The 17,500-nt window shown below is 41.1% G+C and overlaps 1 protein-coding gene across 4 annotated transcripts in view; it reads left to right on the top strand.

Annotated features, from left to right (window-relative positions):
* Positions 1-17,500, top strand: part of plekhg2 (pleckstrin homology domain containing, family G (with RhoGef domain) member 2) — a 98,777-nt gene that overhangs the window by 22,168 nt on the left and 59,109 nt on the right. For 3 of the 4 annotated variants that reach the window (XM_037775031.1, XM_037775028.1, XM_037775029.1), the window contains exons 3-4: positions 5,789-6,336; positions 13,921-14,021. In XM_037775031.1, coding sequence (XP_037630959.1) covers positions 5,789-6,336; positions 13,921-14,021 — 649 coding nt within the window. Of the gene's footprint in view, positions 1-4,508; positions 5,135-5,788; positions 6,337-13,920; positions 14,022-17,500 lie in introns of those variants that run through there. The other variant, XM_037775032.1, reaches the window with a different exon arrangement.

Below are 17,500 nucleotides of genomic sequence, written 5' to 3'. Positions count from 1 at the left end.
AATGGTTCCACCCAGAACCCCCCAATGAGAGGTTCTACAGAGATCCCCTCTATGGTGTAATGGTTCCACCCAGAACCCCCCAATGAGAGGTTCTACAGAGATCCCCTCTATGGTGTAATGGTTCCACCCAGAACCCCCCAATGAGAGGTCCTACAGAGATCCCCTCTAGGGTGTAATGGTTCCGCCCAGAACCCCCCAATGAGAGGTCCTACAGAGATCCCCTCTAGGGTGTAATGGTTCCACCCAGAACCCCCCAATGAGAGGTCCTACAGAGATCCCCTCTAGGGTGTAATGGTTCCACCCAGAACCCCCCAATGAGAGGTCCTACAGAGATCCCCTCTATGGTGTAATGGTTCCACCCAGAACCCCCCAATGAGAGGTCCTACAGAGATCCCCTCTAGGGTGTAATGGTTCCACCCTTAAGCTGGTCTGACATGGTTGGTACCGATGGATTCATCAGGTTTTATAGTATCTTTACTCTAGCTTTACGACTGAGCCGCTACAACCTCTGAAAGATCGATTGCGTTAACGCGTTATTATCACGTTAACTTTGACAGCCCTAATAAACATCTAATCATCTAATAATCTGAATATCTAGTTATTTCTAGGATAATGATCTTCCCAAAGTTTAGTGCATCACGTTTTATTTTGGAAGAAGATAGCAGCTAACCGTTGATCGTTCTTGTAAAGAAGCAGCTGGTCGTCTGTGAGAGAGAGTCAGAGAGCTGTTGGGAAGTTGAGCTGTGTTGAATGAAGCCCGTCAGGAAGTATTTACACTTCATGTAATTTGGTTAAAAGAGAATCCCTGAGGAGATAGGCTGGTCAATAAGAACCTTGAACCTTTAAAACTTGTAAAAACTCCGATGCAATCAATCACCTGCTGAGATGAGTCAGTTACTAGATGACACGTAAACCATTTCCTCCACAACTCTGGTTAATGACTTCATTAAATGAGTCTCTGTAGCTGTGCTTCTCAGACCCGTCCCTGTCCCTAAGTCCTGCTGCTGTTTGGAAGACACGTTCATCAGATCGTCCTTCTGCTCGTCCTCGTGAACATGTGAGCGTTGGTTTCCTCGGTCGCTCCACGTTCTGCAGCTTCGACAGGCTGTGATTTGTTTCTTTTCTAAGAAACGTCGGACATGGTTGCATCACCGCCGTGGAACACATAATGACAGCGAGGAGCTGCTCTCTCATTACTGTAATCACACACTCTCCACACCGGAGTTTATAGCGTGTATTTAAAGAGACATTCCACCTTAAAACTGCATTCACGGCTCAGAGACGAGAATCCTGAGAGTTGACTTCAGGGTTTAATAGAGAGAGAAAATAATGAAACTGTAGACACTTAGTTTAAGACAGCAAATTTTTTTTAATCTATTTATTTATTATTTCCTTTTTTTCCCTCTTTGTATTATTATTATTAATTTTTATTTAATTTAATTTAATTTATTTTTTTAATTTTATTATTATATTTATATTTATATTATTATTTGTTTCTAAGCTCAATCACTTAAAAATTGGTTTATAAACTATTTTAATTACAAACTGTAAATTGCATATATAAAAAAAGGGGAAAAAAGAAAGTATAAAAAAAGAAAGAAAAAATGTGTTATTACGGCACTTTTTAAAAGCTTGAGCAGCATTATTATATCACTGTAAAGTATTATAAATAATTATAATAATAATAAATACATATAATAATATAAAAAAATAATAAATAATATATAATTAATCTCTAAATGTCACTACAAAGAGAAGGTTTATTTATAATGATAGATTCTTGTGTTACAGTATTACAGGTAATGCAGTAAAATATACAGATCAATACCAGAGATAATAGCTATAGTATACACAGTATATTAGAATACACTGTAAATATACTACTGTAAAATATAAACATAGAATCACAATAACTTACTATTGACATTAGGAAAATGTGCAAGTTACAATTTTTGTTTTAAAATCAAATTAAATGAGGTAGTAGAGCGATTATTACAGGACTAAAACAGAAACTATGAAGCTGATCGTTCTCTGAATGTGCTCTAAAAAGACAGAACTACTTTAATTAAACTCATCCTCCGTATTAAATGGAGCCATATATATATGTATATATATACATATATACATATATATATGTATATATATATATATGTATGTAGCGGGTAGAGTAACGTTGTCTCAGTGAGTGTGACCTCAGGTTGTGTTTTTGGGTGGACGGACGTCGGCCTTCTCACCGTTACGTAACGGAGCTCCTCCTGTTGTGGCGTTTAAAGGTTCATGTTCCTGTCAGACTTTACAACGCCGGGACACGAAAATGAGCGGGCGGCGTCCTGTTTGAAGACGCTCCACTCCACGTGTTCGAGGTGGAACGCTGTAGGTTCATCCACGAGGTTGATGATGATGATGATGATGATGATGATGATGATGATGATGATGATGATGATGATGATGGATCTGGGCTCAACCGAGGCTCATAGCAGACGGTGACCAGACGTCACAGGAAATAGGCGCAGGACGTACGTGCTAACTGGCCGTCGGCTGTCGTCTTTACGGCGCGTTCGAGTGCAACTTTTTTGGCCGAGACAAAAGAGACGTGAGGCGACGCAACAGGCGGCCTTCATCGCCGCTATCGGCTTAGTGCGTCCCCAGATTTAGGCAGCAAAACCACTTAGTTAGGGTTTAGAGAAAACAGCTTCAAATAAGAACGTAAACTGAGTAAAACACGTACAGAAACACGTAAGGAAACACGTCACCTGTAATCTACCAGGAACACACACACACACACACACACACACACACACAGGAAATCAACAGTTGTGTTTCAGTCTGACTGACAGACTTCAGTCTCTGACGGTGAATCAGACATTTAACAACATGTCAACAGAAACACTGTGAGTTCATCTACAGACACTCTCCATCTGGAATGTGTTGAGATGGAACTGATCGATCACTTTGATCAGTTTGATCAGTTTGGTACCAGGTTTTTAATGATTCTAAAGGAGAACGTTTACATTTACATTTTTCGGATATTTTTCAGACACTCTTCTGATATGTTTTTTTATTTTTGGGACACTTTTCTGACTTTTTTTTTTTTTTAACATTTTTTTAACTACGGAAAAACGTCAACAAAAAACACGCGACAAACATCACTAATGTAACTCACCGGTCAACACGGGTCTCCTGGTTAAATGTCCTGTGTTTGTTGGACCCGTCGGTATTCTACGTCACTAACTCTCACCATAGCATTTATACATGGATGTGATTACATCACAGTCAGTACAGAATACACGGCGTATAAATGAAATGACACGCAGAAATCAAGAACGGCGTTCTTATTGCACGCTGAGCGCCTTACACATTATCGTGGCATTAATACACCTTCCCATATGAACAAGCTGAGGTACTTCTGATTGACATTCCCCCCCATAAAACACATATTTAAAAACATGATTATATCTTTCCCCTTTTTCACATCTTCATGAGAGACTGTGATCATTTCATCTCCAGTTTCCAGCCAGACGGCAGCACACATGTCCTGCTGCTGACGCCGACACCAGAACTATTTAACCTTCATTAGTGTTCAGAGTCCGACAACCTGGCAGGAGGAGTTTCCCATCAGAGAGAGAGAGAGAGACATGATATCTCTGCTTCATAAAGAGTTCAGCTTCTTACAGGCAGACCAGCGGTGTTGTAAAGCCGTTAACCTCCTCGCTCCTCATACTGAAGACATGTTGTTGAACCCAACAGCCCTCAGTTGTTTTAACTCTTCATCACTAATTCAGATAAATAATGCAGCTTGTTTCAATTGGAGAGAGCAGAGAGCAGAGAGCAGAGAGCAGAGAGCAGAAAGCAGAAAGCAGAGAGCAGGGAGCAGAGAGCAGAGAGCAGAGAGCAGAGAGCAGAGAGCAGGGAGCAGGGAGCAGAGAGCAGAGAGCAGAAAGCAGAGAGCAGAGAGCAGAGAGCAGGGAGCAGGGAGCAGAGAGCAGAGAGCAGAGAGCAGAGAGCAGAGAGCAGGGAGCAGAGAGCAGAGAGCAGAGAGCAGAGAGCAGAGAGCAGAGAGCAGAGAGCAGAGAGCAGAGAGCAGGGAGCAGGGAGCAGAGAGCAGAGAGCAGAGAGCAGAGAGCAGGGAGCAGGGAGCAGGGAGCAGAGAGCAGAGAGCAGGGAGCAGGGAGCAGGGAGCAGGGAGCAGAGAGCAGAGAGCAGGGAGCAGGGAGCAGGGAGCAGGGAGCAGGGAGCAGGGAGCAGGGAGCAGAGAGCATCAGCAGTCAAGGCCTTATTTAGACATATTTAGACATTCACAGACGAGTGAGTCAGTCAGGATGATGATTGATCTTAGGACCTTCAGATTTGGTGTGATGGATGACAGCGGGGTCTAGTTGGGCCTTTTGGGGGTTAGAAGTCCAGGGTGCCCTAAAACTTTGGAAATTTTGCCCCAAAAATGTGATTTTTTTTTCAACTTCTATTTCGTTTCCGGAGATTTAATTCCAAATGGGCAAAACCTCACTTGCTCACTTTGGCCTTGTTTTGCTCTCAAAGTGCACCAGATTGATGCATTTAACTTTAAAATGTAGCTAACAAAAGGGGGTAGAGTGAATATTCCTGTATTTTTTCATATTGCAATATATATAGCAGAAAACAAATAGTGCAATACGGCAATCTTTTCCAACATCGTGCATTTCTACATCAGCAGGAAGTGAAAACAGCTCTCTGTTTATTTTAATGTGAAAGTGTGATTAAATATGTTGTTGCTAAAATCAACGAATAATTGTGATAAATGATCATTTTGTCCGTCATCGTGCAGCCCTATGATGAGGATGAGCTCTGATATACAGATCATATTAATAAAGACGTGCTGCTGGTTTCACCTTCAGCAGACTGTCATTAGAGAGATAGTTAGATGCTCTGCTGCACACACACTTCCTGTTTACACACCGTGGCAGGTTGACACTCTGAGGCGTTTCCTCGTCGTTGCTTCTTCCTGTCTGTGTGATTGAGCTGCTGCAGTAGAGAGAGGTTCACAGTTTAACAGGTTCAGGTGTCTAGATGCCAAACACACACTGAGCCTCCTCACATGTGTGTGTGTGTGTGTGTAGTAGAGCCAGCTGTGTTAGCCGGTCCAGCAGCAGGAAACAAGGTAACATCTGTCTTCATTTAAAGGTGCAACATTATGAAATCTAATCAGTGAAGAAGACGTCAGGTCATCTGCTAAACCTACCGGAACGATCTGGATCCATTGACCGTTAGCATGTTAGCATGTTAGCATGTTAGCACGTTAGACGATGTCAGTTCTTGTTTTTAGTTTCTGTGGTTGAAGCGACGGCAGAACGACGATTTCTTTCATCAGAATTTCCTCTCATAATTCTCGTTATATTTCTCTTTTTGTAGAAAGAATGTTTTTACACTTTCCAACTGCACAAAATACTAAACTGAAGTCTCTTCAAAACCTTGAAACAAATGACCGATACCAGAGAACTGAAGATAAAACGACTCCAATCGGAGTCAAAATGTTGTTTTTTATAGATTTTATACTGTGCACAATGGTAGAATGTGATGATGCGACAAACGTCGTAATAAATAAAGTCATAACTTTACGAGAAAAAAGTCGTGAAACTATAAAGTAGTCATTTCACGTGTGATTTAATTTGTTTCTCATTAAGTTCTGACTTTATTCTCGTAATATTACGACGTTTTTACTCGTAGAGTCATGTGGTAAAGAAAGAAGTTCCTGATCAGTTTCTGTGGATGTTTAACGTCTTTCTTCTGTGTCTCTTCCCGTCTGTCTCTCCAGCCGCCAAGCGTCCCTCCTCAGTCTCGTCTCTGAGTGGGATTGTGGGTCGGATGATGTCGTCCGGCGAGCGAGGAGCGTCGTCCTCCTCCTGCACCTCCGTCAACACCGTCTGCTCCGACGGCGAGCGTCCCGCCTCCCTCTCCCTCTCCTCCTCTGCGTCCTCCGTCTCCCTGCAGGACACCTCTCACTCCTCCTCTTCCTCCTCCTCCTCCTCCTCCTCCTCTTCCTCTCTGCCGTACGGCGCCGTGCCGACCTACAACGCCTCTTCTTCCTCCTCCACGCCGAAGAGGAACGGCTCCGACATCAGCCTGGACCTCACCCCCCTCGTCACGCCGCATGGAGGAGTTCCTGGAGGAGGAGGAATCTGTGTTGCCAAGGCGACAGGTGGAGGTAACCCCGCTAATGGACATGTAGCCGATCCGATGGTGGCGACGGTGGCGGTGGCGGCGGTGGCCACGCCCAGACAGTTTTCACGGCTGGAGCGAGTCGTTCTGGAGATCGTAGAGACGGAACAGGCCTACGTCAGAGATCTGAAGAGCATCGTGGAGGTGAGAACCATCGCCGTGGTAACGTGTTCTATAAGTTCAGGTTGTTTCAGATCAGCAGCCAGCAGACCAAACCACTGAGGACTGGTGAGGCCGGTCGGTTGCCACGGTAACCAAACCAAACGGTACCTGTCAGCCACCGTCAGGATGCAGCTGTTGTTTAATGTAGAACACAGATCATAAATAGAAACAGGCAGCGGTACAGTGCACAGCTGTGTGTGTGTGTGTGTGTGTGTGTGTGTGTGTGTGTGTGTGTGTTGGGGGGGAGGAGCTAGCTGTAGTGTAGATTTACTGACCAGGTGTGAACGCCTCTGGGCCGGTTTACCTGCAGCTGGCCTCCTCACGCCTCCGCCCTCTGCTGCTCCAGACACGGACCAACAAGTTCACAACTGGCTCTTTAAGTTAAATCTTTGTTGGCTCAAATAATAAATTAAATGAATGTTTGATTAGCTGAGTTGAGCTGAAACGTTTCCTCACGTTCTGTTTCTTTTTATTTATGGCGTGAATGTTGTTTGCAACATAAACAAGACATCCTCATTCCCAACTTGTCACATACACGTAAGTTATGTAGGTTCCGTTCCGTTACATTCTGTTCTGTTCTGTTATGTTCCGTTCCGTTCTGTTCCGCTGCGTTCCGTTATGTTACGTTCTGTTCCGTTACGTTCTGTTCCGTTACATTCCGTTCCATTATGTTACTTTACGTCGCGTTACTTTATGTTATGTTGTGTTATATTATGTTGCGTTATATTACTACTATGTTTCAGTTTAGACAGGGTTATCCGATAGTAGGCTATGTGACGTGACGCAAGTTAAGTACATTACGTTACATTACGTTACATTACGTTACGCTGCGTTACGTTACATTACGTTACGCTGCGTTACGTTACGTTACGTTACGTTGCGTTACGTTACGTTACGCTACGTTACGTTACGTTACGTTACGTTACGTTACGTTACGTTACGTTACGTTACGTTACTACTTTGTTTAGGCATCACAACTTGGTTAGGTTGAGGAAAAGATTGTGGTGAGGGTTAAAATAAGTCAGCGCTGTCTCCTAAAGATTACGTTTTCATACAACAAAAATTGTGTTATGAATTACGTTTCGAGGGAAACGTTTACGTTTGTTTTGATGTATCACAAACACGTTTCTAATGATAAAGTCTGTGAAAGACCGACCCATCCACTCCGACCTCCTCCCTACACGGACTTTGTCGCTCTTTATACGATGTAACATGACTTCCTCCTTTTCTCCCGTCATAATTACTACGGCCACTAGAGGCCGCCCTGCACGTCCAAAACAGACGTTTGACGCGTAGCGCCACTGACCACGCTGCTGTATTTGATGATTAGGGAGTGCTTTATAAGCAGCTGGTCTGAAACAGATAACATGATCACAGCTGAAAGCTGTTGGCTCAACATTCTTCTTCATTTCATACTGAATTATTATAGAAGTATGTATTTCTAACTACACTGCTTTAACAGCGCTCTTCAAGACGCTCTCAGAAAAGGAACTTAACTTCCATGATGAATCAATAACAGCTTGGATTGACATCAACGTTTCATTCATGTGAACAGAGTTACCATCTTTACTGCTGTTGCACTGTGGGAAATCAATCAGCGCTTCACTGCTCTGCAGGAATGTTTCAGAAGTTCTCCTCTCAGTAAAAACTGGACTTTTTCAAAGAGAGTTGAATGGAAGAAGAAGTTTTAGTGAGAATTTGCTGACTTGGTGTGTGTGTGTGTGTCTGTGTGTGTGTGTGTGTGTGTCTGTGTGAGTGTCTCTGTGTCTCATCCATCAATGGTCCAGGTGCACCAGGAGGCGGCCAGGCTGTGTGTGTGTGTGTGTGTGTGTGTGTGTGTGTTCCTCCATCTGTCAGACCGGAGTGTGAAACATCCTTTTGAAGTAAAAGAGAGAATTTACTGCTGCTTTCATCGTCTGCCACGAGACATGCACACACACACACACACACACACACACACACACACACACACACACACATACACACACTCTCGTGGCTCGGCTGTCATCAGGTTCATCAGCTGTCTGTCAGTTTTCTTCTTCTCTGACCTTCCACAGAGGACGAGCCTCTCTCTCTCTCGTCACCACGTCTTTCTTCTTCGTTGGTTAATCCCTCCTGACTCTCTCTCCTTCTCTCAGAGGTCAAAACCCGCCGTCAGTAAAGTAGTTTATTACTGGATCCTCAGCAGATTCTAGTCAGTCTAATGTGAAAGGCAGAAAGCGTCCAACAACAACGCCATTCTTGCTTCTTGTCATTTGTAGTCGAGTCTAGAGACGTATAGGAACAGTTTTGTTCCTATAGTGTGTATAGAGTAACGAATTGGCCAATTGGCTGCGTCTCTTCTAGAGATTCGAGGTCTCGCCTATTTTTACCGTGAGCCGCGCGGTTCACAGCAACAACAGACAGTGAAAGTGACCGTTTGACTGTATATTGACATCATATCAGCAACATGACTACAGTTTAAATGTCTAGACGTCTGTAGAATAAGTCACAGACATGAAAAGAAAGTTAAGATTTATTTTTAAATCAACAGTTCCTGCTTTCATTTCAAAATAAAAGCCCTCAAGCGTTTTTTTTCTGTGGACAGAATTCCTTCATTTGTTAACACGAGGCTTTTATTCTGAAATATGTGCAGGACAGTGTTGTAGAACATGCAGTGACTTGGAGAGCTCCATGAATAAATAACATACAGTGTTTTAATGGTGGATTATTACTTTTATTTTTATTTCTTTTATTTTATTCTGTTATTTCTTTACAACAGACCGCTGATATGTCCGCAGTTCTGATGTCGGACTCTGTCGGACTGTTTTTGGGCTAAAATGATTGATTTCTTTAGTAAGTAGCCGTGTAATTATAATAATGTACAGCTCGCGGGTCATTGTTGTGAAATAAAACCCTTCACGCTTATTTCACAACAATGACCGGCTCGCTGTGTATTATCCCTTACTTGTGACGTGTTTTCCATAGTTGTTTCTGTACGTGTTTTAAAGGCTAAAATGCGTCCTCAATTATTCAGACTGCGTGCTCCGCCCGTTCGCACGAAAAGGTGTATAAATGCCACAATAATGCACAAGTCGTTAGCGTGTAATAAGAACGCCTTTCTTGATTTCCACGTGTCATTTTTACGCCATGTATCCTGTACTGACTGTGATGTAAACACATCCACGTATAAATGCTACAATAAGAGTTGGTGACGTAATTTAAAAAGCGGGAAAGACCTTTTATGGACGACGGGTCCAACAAACACAGGACTTTTAACCAAGAGACAGTTGTTGACTCGTGTTTTGTTCTGTAAGTTACGTTAGTGACGTTTATAACCTGTCTTTTAGTGACGTGTTTTCTGTAGTTGTGTTACGTTGTTTCCGTACGTGCTTTATGTAGTTTATTGACCGGACTTTTAATTAGGAGACCGGCGCTGACCGTTGTTTTGTTTTGTAAGTTGCGTCAGTGACGTAGCATGTTCTTTATTGACGTTTGTGACGTGTTTTCTGTAGTTGTGTTACGTTGTTTCCGTACATATTTTACTTAGTTTACAAACTTATTTTAAGCCCAAGCATGACGTTTTCTCTTAACTTAACTAAGTGGTTTTCTGGCCTGAACCTAATTGCGGACGTTTGTGTGGCGTACAAAGTTTAACCAGGAAAACATCGGACTTTTAACCAGGACACCAGTGATGACCGGTGTTTTGTTTTATGAGTTGCGTCAGTGACGTTGCTTGTTTTTTATCGATGTTCGTGGCGTGTTTTCCGTAGTTGTTTCCGTACATATTTTACTTAGTTTACATACTTAAGTTAAGCCCAACCATGAAGTTTTCCCTTAACTTAACAAAGTGGTTTTCTTGCCTTAAATCCCATTTGCCGACGTTTATGTGGCGTACAAAGTTTAACCAGGAAAACATCGGACTTTTAACTAGGAGACCGGTGTTTCATTTTGTAAATCACGTTAATGACGTTTGTGACGTGTTTTCCGTAGTTGTTTCTTTACATATTTTACTTAGTTTACGTACTTATTTTAAGCCCAACCATGACGTTTTCCCTTACGCTAACTAAGTGGTTTTCTTGCCTAAACATAACTGCATTTGCGTGGCGTACAAACGACACGTGAAAACGGGACACGTGGAATGTCTTTGTGTAATGCTGTTTTATTTATACGTCTTCCCGTGAGAGAGAGCGAGCGGGTTAGAACAGCACGCTGCCGTTTTTAACTTCTAACTTCAGTAACACGGTTAAACGTTCAGTCTGGAATCAGAGCAGCAATCCCAGAATTCCTCTCTCCTGATGGAAAGGAGGTCTGATAGACGATAGTGTGTGTGTGTGTGTGTGTGTGTGTGTGCCGTCCTGTAATGTAAGCCTTCATTCCTGCTGCTCGCTGCATTTGAGGTTTCTTGCTGAAGTCTGGTTCTGATTGAGGCTACATGATGTCACGCTCGCTGGGAATCTGAACCAACTACCATAATAGGCCTGTGTGTGTGTGTGTGTGTGTGTGTGTGAGAGAGAACAATAACTCTCACACACACAGAAAGAGGAAAAGAGTGAACTTATAAACTTATAAAGTTTTTAAGAATAATTCCTCATAAACGCGGCTGACGTCGCTCCACCTGGTTCAACTCTGTTCATTCAGCTTTTTATTCTCTAATCAAAATTCTTCTTCTTTTTTCTGCCTCTTTTCAAGAGGGGAAATAAAGTGGAATCATTTCATCGGTTTCAGAGAGATCTTATTGTTTTAGTTTACTGAGAGAAAGAAAGAAAGAAAAGAGTGGTGGAGTGAACACGAGACGGGATCCTGCTGTTGACCTGCAGCCAAGTGGGACAGGAAACCAACCGAGGGGGGAAGGAGGAGGAGAGGCGAGACGAAGAAAGATGGGGGGAGGAATAGATGACAGCGAGAAAGACAGAGGGGTAAAGAGGTAGAGAAACGAGATGAGGAGGAGGAGGAGGAGGTGGAGATCAACTGAAAGAGAGACTGGGGAACAAGGAAAGGGGGAAAAGAAGGAGAAGAAGTGGAGAAAGAAAAGGACGACAGAGAAGAATGTGGAGGGAAGAGGAGGAGGTGAAGAAAGGAGGAGGAGGAGGAGGAGGAGGAGGTGAGGTTTGGGGAACAAGAAGGGGAAGAAGCACAAAGAGGAAATAAAGAGAAAGACTATTCTAGACCTCATACTATACTAGTACTACCTCATACTATACTAGTACTACCTCATACTGTACTAGTACTACCTCATACTGTACTAGTACAACCACAACCCCTGTTTAAACATCACAACACAAATGTCCATTATTAAATTAACAGGAATCTGATTATCTTCCTTCTTGGCATTGAAAAGCTCCACAACCACAATTTCAGACTTTTTCTGACATTTCGGATCTTTTTTGGATTTTTTCTTACTTTTTTCCAAAAAAGATTCAGACAATTTTATTTATTTTATTTTTTTTTGTTTGTTTTTTAACATTTTTATATGCAGATTTATTTGCTGCCTTTTTGGAGTTGAAAAGTTCCAGAATCGCCTCCGGAGGTTTGTCTGAGGTTTGTTTTGGTTGACGGATACGGAACAGATATGACACCACGTTACTCAGACTACCACAATAAAAGCGGTAACTTCCTTCTACCTCCACATAGACTCACATGAAGCAAATATATCCATTCTGGCATTCTGTTGTGATTTGACGCTATACAAAAATAAATTGAATTGAATTGAAAACATCCATTTCAAAATTGTAATAGGTAAAATCGCGACACACAGGTGAATCCATCTTTTTTCCCACCCTTAATACATATCTCACCAAACTTTAACCACAGCAGTGCTGTCAAATCAGTGAGTAGTTTTATACGTGACTGACTAATGATGTCGTCATCATAAAGCTTCATTTAGGAAGACAGACAACATGTTTTTAATCTTGTAATGGTTTTTATGTTTGTGACCGTCTTTAAACAAAAACTCTCCTCAAGTCTTTCATCCATTGTTTTCTCTCTCCTCTCCTCTCCTTCTCATCTCCACCATGTTTGTTCTGTTTGCATCCCTCCATCTCTTCCTCATTCCTCCTGTCTTCTTCTTCTCGTCGTCATCCTGTCGAGCTCTCTCATTTCTCACTCATCTCTCTCTCCGACACTCTCTCTCTCTCTCTCTCTCTCATTTCTCACTCATCTCTCTCTCCGTCACTCTCCCTCTCTCTCTCTCTCTCCTCCGTGCCCTCCAGTGTGTGTGAGCTTCCTGTTGCCTTTAAAAGGTGATGAATGTGGCCGAGGCCTCTCATTATATGCCTCATTATACGCACACACAGACACACACACACACATACGCACACACACACACACACACACACACACACACACACACACACACACACACACACACACACACACACACACACACAGAGTGCTTGTTTTTGTTCCCAATTTAGGGAAAAAACAGAAACAGAAACAGAGAAGGAATGAGAGAGAGAGAGAGAGATGTTTTATTGCTTGCAGCCACAGTGTGTGTGTGTGTGTGTGTGTGTGTGTGTGTGTGTAGAAAATAAATAGTAACGAACACACACATAACGATTTTATCCAGAACCATCGTCTGCAGACTTCACGGTCTTTCATGGTAAATGTACTTTTCGTTTCCCGAGCTCAGAGAGCTGCGACCGTTTGAATCCGTGGTGACGTACGGCCAGACGGGACCGGTAGCCAATCAGTGAACAGATCATGTGACTCCTGTGACAGGTTGACCTGTGTTACAAATGATGGTAACGGCCAAAAACAAAGAATGCAACAGCTAAAAAAACAAGATGGTGACGGTAAAAAACTGTCTCCATCTTTGTCTTTTTAATATTCCTGCTTTCTGTTCTGATGTGCAGAAAGTGAAAATGTCAAAAGCCACCTGAAACCAGCCATCGAGGCATGAAAATGAGGCTTTGCGATGCGCTCTGAGTCCCTAAACATGATGACAACGTGGAGGACACGTTTGTTTCATCAACGTTCTACATCAACGTTCTGTCAGTCATCATGATGAGCCGCTGCCGTCTCTACAGATCATACACCAACTTTAACTTCCTGTTTTTCTTCTCTGTTGTTTCCTGTTTGACTTCCTGTCTGATGCCAGCGTCTCTGACGGTGCAGATGGTTTCCTGTTGGTAACGCCAGCGTCGATCTTAGAGGTTCGATAGAGATAGGTGAGAAGAGGCCGGATGCTGCGTCTCAGAGCTGTTGCAGAAGGTTCCACCTGTTTAAAGATGTAGAAAGAAGGAAGGTGTGTTAGAACATTTAAATATGTCCTCATTAAATAATAAAACCATAACGGTAAACGCTTAACAAAACTGGAAACATTATCTGAGCAACGGCCAACCTGGGGATCGGTCTAATTAGTGAAACACCAAACACCTGCGTGAGTTTTAAGTCCAATATCAGGACAGAGCTTTGATGAAAGGTGACAGAGCGAATCATTGAGCCTCACTCTGCATACGGTAACAGAATATGATGTTTGTTATCACTTTAAGATGAAAACTAAACATATATAAACGTACATCTCGTCTCTCTCTCTCTCTCTCTCTCTCTCTCTCTCTCTCTCTCTCTCTCTCTCTCTCTCTGCAGGATTATCTCGGCTGTATCATCGACTGCGGTTCTCTGCCTCTGAAGCCGGAGCAGGTCAGCACTCTGTTCTGCAACATCGAGGACATCTACGAGTTCAACAGGTAACTCACCTGCTGCTCTCGGCCTCAGCACACAGTCTGATCTAAACTCTAACAAACACTGAAGACACAGGACACATGTCTAATTATCTGCAGTCTGTGCAGTTGTAGGAATATATAGTCTCATGTTTTATGGATGTCACGCTGTAGCTCAGTATCAGGGGCAAAAAATGACTTAAATATCAATAAATAAATACATTTATAGATAAATAAATACAGGAATTAATAAATAGATACAAAAAAATACAAGAATAAATACATTTTGAAATAAATACACAAATAGATAAATGCAGAAAAACAAAATACAATAAACAAAATCCTAATTAGAAGAATAAATGAATGCATAAATAAATACACACATAAATAAATGCAAAAAAAAAAAATTAATGTTGAAATAAATACATGCATAAATAAATACATAAATAGCAGAATAAGTAAATGCTGACATAAATACAGAAATGAAAAAATGCATAAACAAAATCCTAATTAGAAGAATAAATGAATGCATAAATAAATACAAAAATAAATAAATGCATGAATAAATGCATAAATACAAGAATAAATAATTGCTGAAATAAATACGGAAATAAATAAATGCTGAAATACATGCAAAAATAAATAAATGCATAAAATAAAGAATAAATAAATGTTGAAATAAATATAAAAATAAATAAATGCTTAAATACAAGAATAAATAAATGTTGAAATAAATGCATAAATACAAGAATAAATAAATGTGTAAATAAATGCATGAATACAAGAATAAATTAATGCTGAAATAAATACATGCATAAATAAATACATAAATAGCAGAATAAGTAAATGCTGACATAAATACAGAAATGAAAAAATGCATAAACAAAATCCTAATTAGAAGAATAAATAAATGCATAAATAAATACAAAAATAAATAAATGCATGAATAAATGCATAGATACAAGAATAAATAATTGCTGAAATAAATACGGAAATAAATAAATGCTGAAATACATGCAAAAATAAATAAATGCATAAAATAAAGAATAAATAAATGTTGAAATAAATATAAAAATAAATAAATGCTTAAATACAAGAATAAATAAATGTTGAAATAAATGCATAAATACAAGAATAAATAAATGTGTAAATAAATGCATGAATACAAGAATAAATTAATGCTGAAATAAATACATAAATAAAAGAATAATTAAATGTTGAAATAAATATGGAAATATATAAATGCATATATACAAGAATAAATAAATGCTGAAATAAATAAATGCATTATTAAGTGCATAAATACAAGAATAGATAAATGCCTAAATGAATACAAAATAAATATATACATAAATACTAGAATAAATAAATGCTGAAATAAATGCAAAAATAAATTAATAAATCAATACATAAATATAAGAATAAATAAATGTGTGTAAATGCATAAATACAAGAATAATTAAATGTTGAAATAAAAACGGAAATATATAAATGCATATATACAAGACTAAATAAATGCATAAATAAAAGAAGAATTAAATGTGTAAATAAATACGGAAATATATAAATGCATTATTAAGTGCATAAATATAAGAACTGATAAATGTTGAAATGAATACAAAAATAAATAAATACATAAATACTATAATAAATAAATGCTGAACTATATACAGAAATAAAAAAGTGCTGAAATAAATGTATAAATAAAATAATAAATAAATGTATGAATAAATAAATAAATTGTTGATAATTAACAGGACATAAATAAATAAATATCTTAAATGTTTTCAACATTTTCGTTCACCTTTATTTCTGTATTTCTGTGTCTGTATGTTAACGAGGTAGCAGGTCCTAACCTCAGACTATTTATGTATTTATTTATTGATACCTATAAGTCCTGTTTTGGTTCATATAGCTCAGGAGGAGCTCAAAGTACTTTTAAATTGTACGTACAGTATTTGAGTAAATGTCCATTCCACCTCTAGAAAGTGAGGACGATGAACAGAAGCTGAATGTTTGGACCTGAGACCAGTCTGAGGTGTTTGTGACGGACGCCAGTGATGCGTTTCATCACGGCGGCGTGAACAGGAAGTGCTTGTTTTGACACAGAGCGTTAGCTAACGTTTCATTTAACTGTGAAAAACTTGTTCCACTGTTGAAACAAGAAAACCGTCGTGGCTTTGAGTTTCTGGAAAATATCTGGTGGGTAACACATTAGAGAGAGAGACGGAGAGATAAGCTGGAAACATTCACAGAGCAAGGCACTACCGCTGCCAGGGCTGCGGGTTTGACTCCCAGCGGGACGATCCCGCCGTTAAAAAGTGCTCCGTTGGTGTTTTGTGGGGGATGAAAGCGAGCAGCAGCTGTTGAGCTCATATGACCGAACCAGATCCGTCAGCTTCTACAGGAATGCTGAGAGAGAGTCTGAATCTGTGTCACGCTAGTTTCAGCGAGCAGCCGTCCCTCCTCGTATGTTCACATGCAGCCAAACAGCCTGGCTCTCTGCTGCACTGCATTGTGGGGGATTTTACAGACGGACGTCTGATTCAGTGAGTGAGGTTTTGGTGATGTGCAGCGGTGTTTGAATCACACCGTGGCTTTCAGGAGGAGCACGAATGTGCATGAATATCAGCACATTTCAGTTCTTACAGAGAGAGAGAGAGAATATGTAGCCTTCATGGGACAACAGAGAAACTGAAAGCGTTGTTTATGAACCGCTCTCTGCCGAGGAACAATAAACATGTCAACACACAGCGGGCAGGCGGCGGTTAGTGTTCCTGTCAGGCCTCCTATTTCATCAGTTGGTCTTTAGTGGTGTCAAGATTTGAGGGTACAAAGGCCAAATACCAGAACAGCAAGGCCATCGAATGAAACCAGGATTGAAGTCCACGGGAATAATGAACTTAACTTAAAGGTTAAGGATGATTTTAATACTTAGTATAACTATCAGTGAAATCATACATTTCACAAAATCATTTATTGGTATTTAGGATTCTGAAGCGTTTCGCAGCGGAGCCGCAGCAGAAACGCTGCCAGTGTGGACGCCACACGTGTGAGAGACGCAGCGGTCCAGTGTGTCCCGCCCGTTAGCCGTGTGACGGCAGCAACAGAAGGTTTGCTGTGGCCTCCCCCCGGTGCTGGGGTTTGGTCTGGCTGAATTTGAGCTAACTGCTAACGGAAGCTCCGTCCGTCTCCCGGAGCCGCTGCACGCTGTACTCCCGGCGAAGCAGCCTTCCGGTGGCGGGGAGGACGAGGCGAGGGTGGGAGTTCTTTTCTGCCACTTTGGATTTAATCCAATAAACTAAATATCTAATATTATTATTGACGAGCCCTCGGGGCAGCTCTACTCCTTGGATGTATTAAGAGAACTGGATCCAGCGTTGGAGGCGGGGCTCCCGTTCATTCCTATGAAAGCTGCTCAGTGGAGCATGAAGGCTCCGCTCGGTCACGTCGTCACGCTGTCGTCACGCTGTCGTCACGCTGTCGTCGTCACGCTGTCGTCGTCA

The sequence above is a fragment of the Sebastes umbrosus genome, chromosome 7 (genome assembly GCF_015220745.1).
Source record: "Sebastes umbrosus isolate fSebUmb1 chromosome 7, fSebUmb1.pri, whole genome shotgun sequence".
NCBI lineage: Eukaryota > Metazoa > Chordata > Actinopteri > Perciformes > Sebastidae > Sebastes > Sebastes umbrosus.
The sequence above is the reverse complement of the archived record's forward strand: the minus strand, read 5'-3'. Positions and strand labels throughout refer to the sequence as shown.